Source organism: Atractosteus spatula, chromosome 6 (assembly GCF_055471065.1).
Source record: "Atractosteus spatula isolate fAtrSpa1 chromosome 6, fAtrSpa1.hap1, whole genome shotgun sequence".
Classification (NCBI taxonomy): Eukaryota; Metazoa; Chordata; class Actinopteri; order Semionotiformes; family Lepisosteidae; genus Atractosteus; species Atractosteus spatula.
In genome coordinates this window covers 57,225,729-57,241,664 of record NC_142711.1, presented here as the reverse complement: position 1 = coordinate 57,241,664, position 15,936 = coordinate 57,225,729, and the positions used below count along the sequence as shown (strand labels likewise).

At 33.3% G+C, this 15,936-nt stretch overlaps 1 protein-coding gene across 1 annotated transcript in view; it reads left to right on the top strand.

Moving 5' to 3' along the window:
* Nucleotides 1-13,470: 13,470 nt before the first annotated feature.
* Nucleotides 13,471-15,936, top strand: part of LOC148833085 (cadherin-12-like) — an 80,265-nt gene continuing 77,799 nt past the window's right edge. The window contains exon 1 of the mRNA XM_088918612.1: nucleotides 13,471-13,843. Within this exon, the coding sequence (XP_088774738.1) occupies nucleotides 13,610-13,843 (234 nt within the window). The 5' untranslated portion in view covers nucleotides 13,471-13,609. The remainder of the gene's footprint in view (nucleotides 13,844-15,936) is intronic.

Here is a 15,936-nt window from a genome sequence, read left to right as displayed (position 1 = left end):
CAGATACAGCATTTATGCAATATGTTAGAAGGCATACTTATTTTAGAATGAGTAAATAGCTAATATGCAAAGATACTGCTTAACATACTGAAGTTTAGAAATACGAAAGGACAGATGATTAGATTTGTTTTGCATTTTTATGTTACTTAAACAAAAATCTATCATGCAGAGTATTAAACTTAAAAACAAAAACATACATAGAAAATGACACAGCACTAAAGAACATTCTTATTATCTCAAGGTATTGAATCAAAGAATCAAACCCTATTTATAGTGCTTTGCCTTCTTATGTAATTACTTGCCACAGGTTAAAGTACAGTACAGTATGTGTACTGTACATTTGGATCTAGTATGACTTGTTCAGGCTGCATGTACCAATATTTTTCAGTCTTATTGATAGAAAATGTAATATATCACATTATATGAACAGTGATGTAGTTAGCAATGCAGTTTTGGAAAGTGCATCTGTCATATGATGCAGATCAACTTATTAGGCCACAGTAATTAGGTTAAGACAAAGGAAATAAAGTGGAAATCTTGTTCATTCATGTGTGAAGAAGGTTTCATGGCTTGTAGCTTTTAAACATGAAATTATTGAAATCAGTGAAGGAAAATACAAACTGTTAAATATACACATAAATGATGTACCAATAGTAGTCCTGACAAAGACAAACAATGTCTCTTTTTTTTATAAATGTAGTAAAGAATGGTTAATTAATTAATTTAGGGGAAAAATAATCGCATTTTCATAAGATTAAGAACATAATGATTTATAGTTTTATTAAAAATATAATACAAGAGTCAACAGATTTTATTTGAAGGAAGATTCCAGCTGTTTCATTAGTTACATTTTTGTTTCCATGGGTTAACTAGGCCTAGTTGACCCGTCACTACTCCTCCCCTTCAGTCTATTTAAACCCTGCTGTCTGCGTCTACCTTTGCTCAGTATTGGGTTGTACCTCTTGAGATACACTTCAGAGTCTTTTTGTGATTTGACTGCTTCCTAGGTTTTGGACTTTTGGATTGCCTACTCAACCCCGGTATTTGTTACAACTTTGGAATTTAACTTTTCTGTTTTTTTGGACTTTGCGCTATTCCTTTTGACTACGATTTCTGATCACCCTGTTAACGGCTTCCTTGTTATGTCATCACCCGCATAGGGTCCATCATTTTACACTTGCTGATATTCAGCATAACAATACAGACACAAAACCAATCATACCAGGGCCAGTTTTCCCAGACGTCAATTAACCTACCAGCATGTTTTTGCACTGTAGAAGGAAACTGGTGTACCGAGCGTAAACCTACAAGAACACAGGGAGAACCTGCAAACTCTAAGCAAATAGCAACCCAGGGCCCCAGCGTGAGCGAGGCAGCAATGCTAACCACTGTGTCACCATGCTACCTTTCTTTACAAATGATTAGGAAAATTAAATAAAAAGCGAGAAAAAAATATTAAAGTCCTTCGGTTTCAATTCGGTGTTACCTGCAAAAAGAGTAGAAAATGCTACTTGTAATAAAAAAGAAAATACATTATACTCTACTATATTTTAAACAAAAATGCATAATTCAGTGTCTTCTATATTTTAGCATTTTTTTATTAATTACTGTTATGTGGTACATATGTCAGTACCATCATCATAACAGGCATATTTATTTGCAACATATTAGTGCCTTTTTTTTTTGCTTTCTTGGCCTCTGGCAGTTGTGGCTCTGCAGCAAAGTCTGCTATCACTTTAGAAAACACTTGCCTCTTAATAGTTTTTCCCTGATGGGATTTCCTATATTATTATGTCATTATAGAAAAGTGTTTTTTTTTCTTGTAATTATGTTTATTTTTGTTTAGTTATTGATGAATACATGTTGATTATATTGTTGATAATACAATACTGATTACTTAAGCCTGCATCTAATTTATGCATATTTTATAAAAGTAAAACTCAAATTGTCTAAAATTGGTAGATGTTGGTAAAATGTTATATATATCTACAGTATGTATAGTTGCAGTAAATCATCATTTAAAATGTATATGCATCTTAATTCTATTGTTTAATTAACATGGGTTACTTATTAAGCAGGATCATACATCAAATACAGTGTATAAAGCACGGGTCTCTTGATTTTTAATATCTGGAGTTCATCAATATTCAGTACTTGTCCTTTAATATACTGTAGTGTTTGGCTACTTGGTGTTATCAATAAATATAGAGATGTTAAATTTTTCACTACTGTAGTTATCATGACAAGAAAAATTGTCATAAAGAGAGAAGATACTGTATGTGGCCATCTTCGATCTCTTAATATTATGTGGCAGTTCCTGATTCCAACCTACTACCCTCCCCAATAAACACATGCAAACCATTATCCTTTGTTTCATTGTAAAATTAAATTAATGCATGGATCTTAGTGGTCTCATCTGTGTCTTTAGCACTCATAAGTCAAAGCAAGAATAATAAAAGCCTAATACAAAAACACCTTTCATGCAAAAACATTATTTCTGTCTGACACTGATTAATATTCTTTAAAATAATTGTTTTAGCAGTCATATTCATCTTTCAAAAAGTACTGAAATTGATGCAGAAAGTTAGAGAAATGCAAAACAAACCATAAGACCTAATATTTAAGTTGAAACTTGCATTGTGTTTATAGATATTTAAACTTTACATATTTTTGTGTTTCAGAACTTTGTACATAGAGACTAACAAGCATTCATAGGACATGGAATGGCATCTTAATGTATATGGTGTTTATTAATATATTATATATTTATATGTATAATTACAATGCATACAAATATATAATAAAGCATATTAAAAAGCTAACAGGTGGTGATTTTGCAGTTAATGGAATGGCTACATTATTAAATTATGTTGTTATGTTATGTTATGTTATATTCAAAGGTATAGAACAAATTAAAATGTGTTCATAATCTTTGAGCATGGAGTAATCTCTTAATATTCTTAACATTTTTTAAACAGATATTGGTGCTAAAGTGAAATTGTCTTATATATTCCAATTACAGCATGTAGTCTGCATGATACTGTAATTGACCACTGAAGATTTATTACTGTTATGTGCATCATCTTTTCAACTGGATGTTTATAGACAGACATCACATTGATCTATACTTTATATTTGAATTATATGTAATTATTTGGTTTATTTTTGTTTTGGATATTTCATTGCACTTTTATTAGTTAATACTACTGAGAATTTAATTTTATGACTATGAAACTACAGTTTTTTACTTGATAAAAATAAGCATTCTTTGTTCTCTCCCACTACAGCATATGTGTTAAATAAAACTGTGGGAGTGGCTCATCTGGAAGATTTATACTTACCTAAGTTAACTCTATAGTCATATTAATGATGTAAATCCGTGACCATTTTAATCTCACTTTACAGCTCAAGAAGCCATATGTTCTTTCATTATTAGAGGTGATATGCAAGTATCTTGTCAGCCCTCTACTTCTTGTTATCTGAATGACATACATGGGTCAGGGCTTTGTATATAGGTCTGACATATGGTATGAACTTATCTCATAAAATATACATCTGTTTAGAGGAACGTACAATTCTTTCAGTTGAAAGAATTATTGGAAAAGTCATTATCCACTGTTTAGGCAAAATGAAAAATGACCTATGTGATCGTTTTTCATACTTCAAGATGGCTTGTCTTGATTTTCAGAAACACATCTGATTCTGTTTGGCTTTAAAATAGTGACAGAGGAAATGTACTGTAGAGTGTATTTTTAACCTTGACAAAATAATCAATTTCCTTAGTCTTTATTCCTAATCTATACAATCAACCAAAGACAATAGAGTCATTAAAATCTTTATAAAGATATGATTTCTGTAATTGCCAAATGAAATATTAATTCAATGTTTGGATTTAAGGGTGACCTGGTTGTGCTTTACTGCTCTTGGTTCTGGGTTTCAGTTCTGGCCTCGGATCTGTTTGAAGAGAGCGAGTCCTCCTTGTGTTGATATGAGTTTTCTCCATGAGCCCTTGTTTCTTCACAACCCAAATTATATGCTGGCTAGTTTTGATTGTCTTTTATATGTTGTTCATTTTTTTAAAAAATGGCCGTTTCTGGTCCAGTAATAGACTGGTGTCCTGGTCTAGGATACCAGTCTATTAAAAACAAAAAAAATATTAAACATAAAAACCAAAATACTAAATATTAGTACAGTCATCTAGCTGAAATCAGAATCAGGATATAATGTTCAGCTTTTAGAATTTTTAGTACTGACTACAGTTACAATTTACTCATTACAGTGAAAATGAATTATTTTGTAAATAAACATTTTCTTTTAATATAATGTTATAGAACATGTGCTCATACACAGCAATGTTTGGTAGCTTCATGCTTCACTCAAGGTTTGATGCACATGCCCAGAAGAATGATATCCACAGGTTGTGAAAACTGAACAATCTTATGTTTGGGAGTGTGCATTTTATTATAGCAGATAGCTTAATGTAATGGTACACATACAAAGTACTACAGCAGATGATTATCTTTGACTATTGTTTGTTTTTAAAATTGAAAACATATTGCCATTATTTACCAGTTATATGCAGTTCACAATCCTCGGAAACTATTTTATCTCTGTGTTAACAGGAGGAAAGGTACACATACATCTTAGGAAATATATTCTTCCCTAATGCCTCATTTCATTTTGCATTCTAGAAAGGGATCCGTGCTGCTTCAGTGTCGGCAGGAAGACAGGAAAAAAAATGAATAAGACAATATTTAGTATTGCACCTGATAATCATCTTCAGAGGTTTTGTAACTAGAAGTGCTTGCCAAATGGAAACCACCACTGAAGATGGCAAGTTGCAAACTGTAAAATATATTTAGCTCATCAGGTGAACACCACTTCACATAAGCCACTGTGAAGATCTAGTCCAACAAAGACATATTAATATTCAATTTGCACATTAATAAGTGAAATTAATTTTCTTTTACTTAATGAAATGAAATATGAGAAATTAAAGAAAAGTTACAAGAAAAAAAGCCATATACTCTGGGGGGTAAAAATAATTTGGTGTTAAGATTATTTATCCTAATAACATTTTGTGAACTGTAGATATTCTATGAAACACTGAAATATGATTATACTATGTTTTTACTCATTCAACACTGAAGATATTCCTCTTCCTACCTGTCATACTGTATATGTTGAGTTTTTTTTTTACCCATGTCTCCTTTTTTCAGTACAGGCCTGAACTGAATATTCCTATCAGAAGCACAGTGGTCCATTGGCAAGCAGTGCAAGTGCAAGCAGAGTGATGCAGCATAAATTAGTAATCTGGGACTTGTGCTCTCAAAAGTTTTAATTTTAAACCTTTTTATTAAATGCTTACTATCCGAATAAATTAACCAGTTCTATGTACTTGGTATACTACCATTTGGTACACTACATACAGTAACTCTATAACATATTTGTATACTCTATTGCTGTGTCACAAGAAAGAATTGTAATTTGATCTGAGCTTAAATATTGTATAGATAGAAATCATCTTTGCAAACTGTAATGAAGCCTTAACGGGGGAGCTACAGAAGAAAATTAAAATTGTCTAAGAAAAAGGTAAAAATAATGTATTAGTATACAGTATATTTAGATGGGCATCCTTTCCTCTAAGCTGTCTTTCATTGTAAAAAATGTGTTGCAGACATCCCAAAAGAACTGTAGCTATTTATGTCTTTAATTTTATCTTGATCAAACAGTAAAAGCACAACATACTTAATTTACTGACTGAATTTGTGAAAAAAGAACTTTTGCCCACAATCAAGCTGATAAAATTGTTAGCATTGTAATTTATTACTTGTTTAGCTTTAGCACTACACAAGCCTGAATTCACTGTTGTTTCCAGCGAATGTTCAGTACAGTGATTCCTCTATTATTATATACACATAATAATGTTTATTAAATGCACTAAAATGTATGTGTTTTGTTTGAATAATTGCCCCATTTACTGCAGTATCCAACTTGAAGCTTATTTTTGTACTCTCTTGGATTTAAAGTTTAATTATTCACATGAAAGATCCATATATATTCTTACAGAAATCTTTAGCACTGATGAACATCTGGAAGATTTCATTTCTGTTTAACATGTCCAGTTTATCTTAATGAACATGGCAAACAGCCACATTGTTCTTCCACCTCTGAGACATTGAGCTCTGAAACCATGTCCTCAAACGTCTTGGAGTACCGAAACTTCTATTAGCTTCAGCAGAGGAGGTGAAAACAACAAGCAAATATCTTGATTTAGCTAACAAGACCATGCACCTCAGGCAGCATGTTACTCTTGATATGAGTATGGGATGAGAAACAGAGTGATGTGGTCTGAGTTTCCAAAGGGGAGGGGGTGTATGGCCTTGTAAGCATTCTGAATCTTAGTGTAAACGTGGTCCAGAGCGTTTTCTCCTCTCGTTGGGAGAACGGAGTTGAGATTTGTATGATTAAAGTCACCCGTGATGATAAAGACTGGATCGGGATGTGCAGATTCCTGTTTGTATATTGCAGTGTACAGTACCTCTAGTGCTTCTTTGCCATTAGCGTCAGGGGAGATTTAGACGGCGGTGATAATAACAATTGTAAATTCCCTCGGCAGATAGAAGTGGCGGCATTTGATTATTAGAAATTCCAGGGTGGATGAGCAGTATTTCATGATGTTAGATACATTGTTGCACCATGCATTGTTAATAAAAATGCATACTCCCCCACCTCTGGTTTTACTGGACTCTGTAGTTGTGTTCATGCAGAAGGCAGAGAACCCGTCTGGGTGTATAGCCGAGTCCATAATACTGTAATTTAGCCATGTTTCCGTGAAAATAAAAGCACAATATTCTTTAATTTGTAGAATGTTTAAAGAGTTTACTGCTTAGATGCTCTATTACATAGTTGACTAAAGTTTTTCTTTTGTTCTCTTTTGCTGAATGCTGGTTTTCACATGCTGAACTGCAGTTAATATTCTTAAAATAGTTTGCCCTCTTTCCTGCAGAGAAGATAAGTCTACTGCTGATTACCAGCACCAGTCTCCATTGATTGCTGGCATCAACCTCAATTTATGTTGAACAATTCGGTATCAGCTAGGTAGTTACCTGACTACTGAACCTTTATTTCCTGAAATCCATGAAAGAACTCCCGGATTCCTCTTTTTGACTGTTTATTCTTAGTTACAGATTACAGTAGAACACAAGTGTAGACAAATGATAATAAGCCGAATTTTGACCAAAAGCATTACTTTTGTATTTTCTATAAATTTAAATATATTGAAGTCAACTATTACTCAGGCTTATATACCAGCTATCAGTTATCACACCTCCACTGTTACAATGTATACAGTTTGTTCCATTAATTTCTAGTGATCCTAGTGCTGACATGTAAATATATAACAACAGTACAGTACTATAATCAACAAATGAGCCCCTCCTCCATACATTACACCTCTGCTTCATAAATACTGTATTGTAATGAGTTAGGGCGTATGAATAAATGAAAGGGAAATAAAATTCTTTAGGAAAAACAATAAAAAATATTAGGTCCTGAGATAATCTTCCTTTGCAAGAAAATGAATAAAAACTTATTAAGTATACAACCCCTATTTGTCAAGGAATACTGAGAATTACATAGCACATGTTTTATTTGTTTTCTGGCACTGAGAGGTAACCAAGTAATCCATGTAGCTACCCCAAGAGAGATCAATCAATTATTTATTTACAATAAATTACAAATATGTGAAATATGTGAGGAATAGGGCTCTGCACTTTACAGACACAGAAGAATAGAAAGCCTGAAACTGAGGTGAAGAGGGAACCAGTATCTTACCCAATAAAATACCAGCTCAAGACTACAGTACTCCTTAAGGGATTCTAAACAAATGGGAACCTTTTATCTTAATCCACACAATGTATTACTAAACAAATTAGAGCTATATTTCAGTCTGATGGAAATCCCAATCTGGAAATCAGTATTTCCAGAAAAATAATAAAACAATAGTCCCTTGCTTAAGGCCTAGAAACAGTCTTTTATTGCATCAATTACCTCAATGTATTTTCTCTCTGAGGTCTATGAAGATAGTCTCTCACTCTTCTACTCATTTCTGATTCTTCTCTCCAAAGAATTTTCTCTATTCTGTATCATCTTTTTATGCTGTTTTGGAGCCTGATTTTCCTACTGCATGTCTCATGGAGGCTGACTTAATGATTTAACTGCATAGTCTTAGAAAGTTGTATAATTGCCTAGCCATGATTGTTACTTCAAGGACATGATCAGAAAAATACAGCTATGCATATGCTCCCAAAGTTGTGTATGAAATTTAAACATTATGATACGTCAAGACATGAAATTATATAAATATATATATCTTTGGAAAAGTAATAATAGTAATGGACACACACAGAACTTACAATGCAGTATAGATTTATATCTTTTTCATTATTCATACATTATATATATATTATGATTTAATATTACATTCCATAGATTTTTTCTAAATTTTACTAAATTTCAAAGTGTTGTAAATTATTGTATATACAGTATGAAAGAAAATTCTATTTAGAACTTTCTATACTTCATCCTTGTACTGAGAATCCCAACTTCTGTATTTTCCTGAAGTTTGACTTAAAACCTTTTCTGCCTGACATGACCATATCTATAATAGGATTTGATGTTTTTAAAGCATGCTTTTTGGATCACATTCTGTTGCAAAATGCAACCAGTATATTGCCCCTGATTTATTACTATTCAGAGTCAATTTTCCAACGTGAGTAAGTACATGTGTGTACTTCATTGATTCAAGTAATTCTGGGAAGTCAGCCAACTAGCAGAAATTTTGCTTAACCTCATTTTGCTCGTATTTTCTCTTATTTTATTTGTTTCCTTGCTTCATTTAACAATACCTCCATTAAATTGAAAAGCACTCACTCATATTTGATTTCCCTATTAATTCTTCTGTAACTGTGATAAAGTAGATAAATGTCTATGATGACAATACTGATATATAAACTGCATTAAACATTGACTGTATTGTTAATTTTTATTGTACATTTCTGTAAGACCTTGTTTTGTCCTTTATATTGTATAAGCATATTTTGTTTTATGATATTGTGTTTCATATTTGATTACATATCACAAAAAATGTTTTCAATTATGGTATAAAATTGATTTTTTGGGGGATAAGAGATTATAATTTTTATAACAATCTTGTTTTTTGAGTAGTTTCTTCTTGACATCATGTAACAGTGGCTGTTTACTTCTGCACCAGGTGTATTTTTTTTGCTCTATTTGCCTAGACGTTGGCAACTGAGAACTAGAAATTTTATAGGATGGTAGGTTTTCTGTGACTTGTGACTGGGTCTGTTTTATCAATGGTCCTTATGCTATGTAGTTCTAGAGAGACTTTACCTAAAAGTCTCTAACTCTTTCCTTCAAGTTGTGCTCTTCAGGACCAGACACCTGGCTTCAGGAAGCCATAGGGAATCTACTTTTGAAGCAATGAACTTGTTGTATTTGATACTCTCATGGGGGAACACTCAGAAACCTGTTGAGTCTTCTCAGCTACCTGCTGAGGAACCAGGGCTACATCTCCCAGCTACCTTTTGAGGAACCAGACTATATTTCTTCATTAAGCAATTGGGGACTCGCCACAATTGCAAAAGTACATTTTTAGGTGTAATAAGGGGATTTAAGTACTGCAACCTAACCATAGCATTTCTTTCTGTGAAGTTCTCAAGAAACAGTACTTGAGGAGACAGCCTGCTCATGCCTTAGATTAACATTTGCAGTCAACTGATTTAGATTTGCCTGGCTGTTTTGTCTTGCATCTCAAACGAATGCACAAACATATAACAGTCAAGGAGGATGTACTTCAGTTGCCCCTAGCTGATGATATCTTTCTTTCATGCCAGCATCACATTACCACTGTTCCTTGTGAAATATCAGCAAGTTGAGCAGTCTTCATCACCAAAGCTCCTGCCAAACATGCACCAACAATCACCCCTCTCTTAAAGTCACCGAGATCCCTTCATGTAGCCATATAAGACAAAATAATGGGCAAATAGGTCTGCTGAACATTATTATACATGACCCTAAGCATGATGGAAAGTTAAGTGTTTAATTAACTCAGGAAACACACCTATGTGGAAGCACCTGCTTTCAATATACTTTGTATCTCTCATTTACTCAAGTGTTTCCTTAATTTTGGCAGTTACCCGTAGTTCAGACAAGATCTGCCATCTATTAGAACATTTAAAATTTGACACTCCATACTTTGTGAATCAGTGTAATTGGGAACTATGCATGTCGAGAACAATACATTAAATACAGCACATACATGTTTTGTCATCTTTTTCTACTTTGACACATATCAACTACAGAGACCAAGTTAGAAATTGCCATTAGTACATAACCATGATTAAGATTCAATGGGTGTCTTTTACAGGTTTCATCTTGGTCATGCTAAGTTAACTCTTCAACAGATAGGATAAGAGTTTCATTAGGATAACAATGCATAAGGCAGGACACCATCAGCAAGAAGAGGAGTTAACCAGTATGATACTAGTTTAGTCAGGTGTTGTTTATAGAAATCAAGATGAATAAAACACTTTCTTCAGAGGTGATGGGATTTATTGACATGGACTAAAGTTTTTTTCTTTGTAAAGAATCTATTTATGGATTTAAGGTGGGTAGATGTGTCAGCATGTGTAGGCTGCAAAGGAACAAGTAATGGGTTTATTCCGTGTTGAAAAGAGAAGAAAGAAAACACAATGTTTCGGCTGTGGAGCCTTATTCAGGTGTGTCACACCTGAAGAAGGCTCCATGGCCGAAAGTTGTGTTTTCTTTCTTCTCTTTTCAGAATGGAATAAACCTATTACTTGTTCCTTATTAAAACCACAGTACATAATTTCTATTTTTTTATGTACAACATATTATCCACTTTTAGCATTATCCAATATTTCTGTTATATGATGTGCTTTTTAAGTGTAATAATTTCATCAGGGGTTGGAATATATCTGTATAGCACTGCAAATATAACATTTATTTAGAATTGAAAATAATGGACTGGTAACACAATGAATGAGACATATTTCTGATTAAACTGGTCACATAGCTTTGATGCTTACTGTTCTTTAAAAAAAGGTATAAATTATAATGCCTGTATTTATGCAGCCTTTTTTCAACAATGAACAAGTTACATTTTCTGAATGTCTGCTCATCTCTTAAAATGGGACAGTAGTGCTCTTTTTTCTCAAAAGATATAAAATATATATTTAAATCAACAAACTCCTTGACATTAACAATTTAGGCAGGTGGCATCTGTGGTCACATAGGAATCTAGGTAGTATTAATTTAATTATCCATTTTTGAATTAGTCATAGTCTTAGTCAACTAAAATGTCTATTTTATTTTAGTCACATTTTAGTCACACACTTTGATCTAGTCGACTAAAGTCTCACGCAAATCACTCTTACTTATAGTTGACTAAAACAAATGGCTTAAGTCACATATTAGTCACACAGCACTAGTTTTTTAATTATATAAAATCCATAAAGGTTTTAATTTAATTCATTTTTGCTCTTCAATATTAAGGAAACTGGTCTAGTCCCTTTTTAATTTACAGTTATGATTATTAATTTGATTGCTTTACTTACCACATTATGCAAGGAACAAGTGCATAAAACAGATTGAGAATTTTAAGTGTTACTGTAAGAAAATATAACCTAACTAGGTGCATACAGTTTGATAAAGTTAAAATAAAATAAAATATATTCTTAAACTGCTTTATCCATTCAAGTTTGTGGAGGAGCTGGAGCCTGTTCCAGTAAGCAATGAGTGAAAGTGGGATACACCCTGGATTGGCACCAATCCATCACAAAGCCCACACAGACACACTCACACCAGGGCCAAATTTCCCAGAAGCCAAACAACCTACCAGTATGTCTTTGGATTTTGGGAGGAAACTACAGCACACGCTGAAGACCCACACAAACATGGGGGTAACATCCAAAATCCACACATATACAGTAACACCCCAAGTCCAGAATCTGAATGCTGTGAGGTAGCAATGCTAACCATTATGCTGCCATGCTGCCCTGTTTTGTTGATGTTTTAATGAAACTTATCTTCTATCCAAAATACATCCTTTTGCTTCATGCCAAAAATAGAACAAAATGGAACAATGCTATTATCTGTGAATACACCACATATACTGTACAAAACATGATTATAAGAGATATAATTCTTGTATTGCTCAAATCTTTATTCTTGTTTTGTTAAAACCAGTACCCTTTCTACAGTAAAGATTCAGATATAACAATTAAAATGTCATGCAAGCCCTTCATAAATCCACAATTATCCTCTGACCTTGGGTTGTTTTATGCTTTGCAGTTAAAAGAGATCTTTCCTGGAATCACAAAATCATGCTTTGACAAAAGGTGCCTGGCACATACACATGGCAATTATTATAATGAGCCTTATGACAATCCACACACTAATACAATGGGACTTTTTCCTAATTGCTGGGTTAGTTGTTACTATCAGAGGCCCAAATCACTGGCTTCTTCATCTGCAAAGTAACCCTATATTAACAATGCAGATGCATTTATTAGGTGTTTTCTTATACACTTAATTATCCTTGATAACATTCAGTCTGAATTGCTTGAATGAGTAGGCAGGCATGCAGGAGTCTTCTGACTGTCTTCTGTCTTTTTCCCTAATTCTTAACTACATACAGCATTTCAATAAAATAGCCTTTCTACAAATAAGTTAATAATTGTACAATATTTTTTTATCTAACATGAATAAGAAAGAGACAATTTCTCTTTTACAGTTTATTTTTACAGTTTAGTTAAATGTACTCTTCCTGCTTCATCTTACAACCACCACCCAAAAGGCTTTATTCCACTAGTAGGGCCACAGAGTTGAAGTGGTCGTTTTTGCTGTTTTCCCTAGTCTGGTCTTTGAACAAAGTGTTGCTTATAATTGAAACTTTAATTAGGCTAAGTGAAGGATCACTTTAACTAAGCCATTTAAGACAATGCTTTTTTTTCTTGTCCAGTTTAGCCGAGTTACTAATTTGTATATTTATTTTTATTTTTCTGACATTCATCACTACTAACTTAGTTGACACTGTAGATATGTTATTGAATATATCCCACTGGAATGACTAGTAGTGTGTAAGAGATAATTTCCTCAGAAGATCATATTAAGAACTTAAAATGTACTCAGAAAGGAAAAATCTAGCTATCTGAGAACATCTTTCAAAGGTGTAACTCTATTTGAAACCCATCAGATCTTTTGTACCACCCTCAGGTTTTTTTCATTTAGAGTGAAATTTCATTTCAAAGAAACACATCTTAAAATAACTGATGATATACCCCTTCTGTAACGTGTTTGCTCATTGAAAATTATTATTTTCTGAATATATTCACAATATTAACAATGTTTTCTTTGTTTTTTCAGGGTATTACTCTGAATGAGTAATTAAAAAGACTACAGTGTCCAGATATCATCATCAAGTTGTTTTCAGCTCACTCCTGATTGCCTACCTTTCAGCTGAAATTTTGGAGTTTAACAAGACACTGCACTTAAGAGATTGCCAATGCTTACAAGGAACTGCTTGTTGCTGTTCCTTTGGTTTGTCTTTGACAACGGTCTTCTTACACCACTGCATTCTCCGCCACAAAACAGACCGGCAAAGGAACAGCGCAGGGGCATTGTGGAGCTCATGAGAAATGGTCCATCAAGTTTCCAACGAGTCAAACGTGGCTGGGTATGGAACCAGTTCTTTGTGTTGGAGGAGTACATGGGTTCTGACCCACAGTATGTGGGCAAGGTAATATATCTTTTGCTATTTTCACTACATTCACGTACTACCCCTTGGAGCCACATGTATATCTTTTGCATTTTTAAACTGCTACTGAGATACAGATGGAACACAATAAATGTTATTTATGAATGTCGAAATGGTTGTGTAAGACCATTTTAGTCAACTGGAACAGGATCACTGCAGGTCCTGCATAAAGGAGCACACTATAATTGAACTTCTGCGATTTTACCTCCTGGTGATATTACCCATCATCAGTTTAATAAAGCAAATATCAGCATAGCTGTCACTTTTTAGAATGGACATATGTGTCACAAGATATACTGCATCAGGCAGATGTAGAGCTGTTTTGAGAGAAAAAGACATACAGGCTAAATATAAGGATGCTAGTCTAACTAAATAATACAATAAAAAGTTATTGATTTAAATCTATCATTCTCATCAGCAATAAAATATCACAAATTTAATCCAAAATGCACAACATAAGTCTAAGCCTTTGGCATTACCGTTGTTTGCCCTGAAACAATTCTCTCAATAATATTTTTTTCAGACTTGTCTTTGAAAGTGGGAACAGATATTTAAAAAGTGTTAACAGCAAATCTGCTGCTGATTCAACTCATTCCTTTCATTGATAAAGTGTCATACAGTACATCTCAAATGAATCTGACAATTGTGTAGGAAGGTAGTGAGTGACCTTGGAAAAGTGAAAGGCAACCAAAAAATGAAAAGTAGCTACATGGACGATTTCTCAAAATAAAGAAAGCACCTTATATGGAATACCAAACATATAAAAATACCATTAAACTTACAGTAGAAGACACATTTCGCCATATTCACTGTAATGTCCCAGTGTGTGGTCTGTGTGTTTTTTTTCAAAGAATTGATTTCAACATAACCACACAATGAAGGCATTTATTAAAGACTCAGACAAATAAAACAAAGAAATTCAAAGAAGGACTAATCTACTCATATCACAATAAAGCACTTTGCAGAGAAGAGATTGAGCATGAAATAAACTTTAACACAGTAACTGGGATTACTATACATAAAAACAACAAAAATATATTTATCTTGGTCTCCCTACTGAATCAAACTGAGGTCCTTTATCAAGTGTAGCTAGTCCCAGTTAAAGAAAACCCCCCAAAAAAGAAATGCTGTGGTTCTTAAGAGTTTATTACAAGGAATCTCCCTCTTGTGTTCTGGTTTTGCAATACCTTGCTATACTGAAATCAGGTGGCTGGTGACAGCCTTTACATGGATTTAAGCAACATGCCAATTGCAGGTGCAACAAAAAAAATGGTCTGTGCAGGTGCAATGAGGGGTAATTTAACCTGAATTAGAGGGACAAAAGGAGTACAAAGGAAGAAAGAAAAAAGAATACATATGCCAATTTCCATACTGTCACAATCCTATGCTTATCTCAGTTACAGCTGTTTATGCAGGTGTTACCATGCTTAAAAAACATTAGTGACATTATGCATCTTTAACCATGAGAAAAGGATTTAAACATCCATTTGCATGCCAAGTTTTACAATGCAGATTTCCTGTGGAATAAGAAAAGTCACAGAACAATGGTGTGTGATTCAGGACTTTCTGTAGTAAGCCTGAAAAATCAAGGAATTGTTGTTTCCAATACTTTTTACTCTTTTAATTCCTTTTTTTTCCCTTTCATTATTATTTCATTTTCGTCAAAAACATGGTAACTTGTTCTGAATGGCCAGTTTATATTCAATATCTTTAAATTATATTCTCTATTTCTGTTTACAAGATTACTTTTAGAAGATCATAATTTCATCTTGCAACAACCCAGGATACAATTTATAAATGGATGCACAATACTTTACAAAAAACAAAATCATTTCTTCTTTAATTTAAAAAGAATATTGCTCCCTGAAAGGGTCTATATTATGACTTACACTTTCAGGGGAAACAGCAAATGGTTTGTGTGGTCATGTCTAATACAATTTTATGATTCAATTAAATTCTATTAGATTAATTAGTGTTCACAAATTCAAGAGCAAAAGAATAGGAGTTTATGAAAGGATATGAAAACAAAAAGAAAATAATCAGTGTGTCATCGCTATACCATCACCTGACATTTC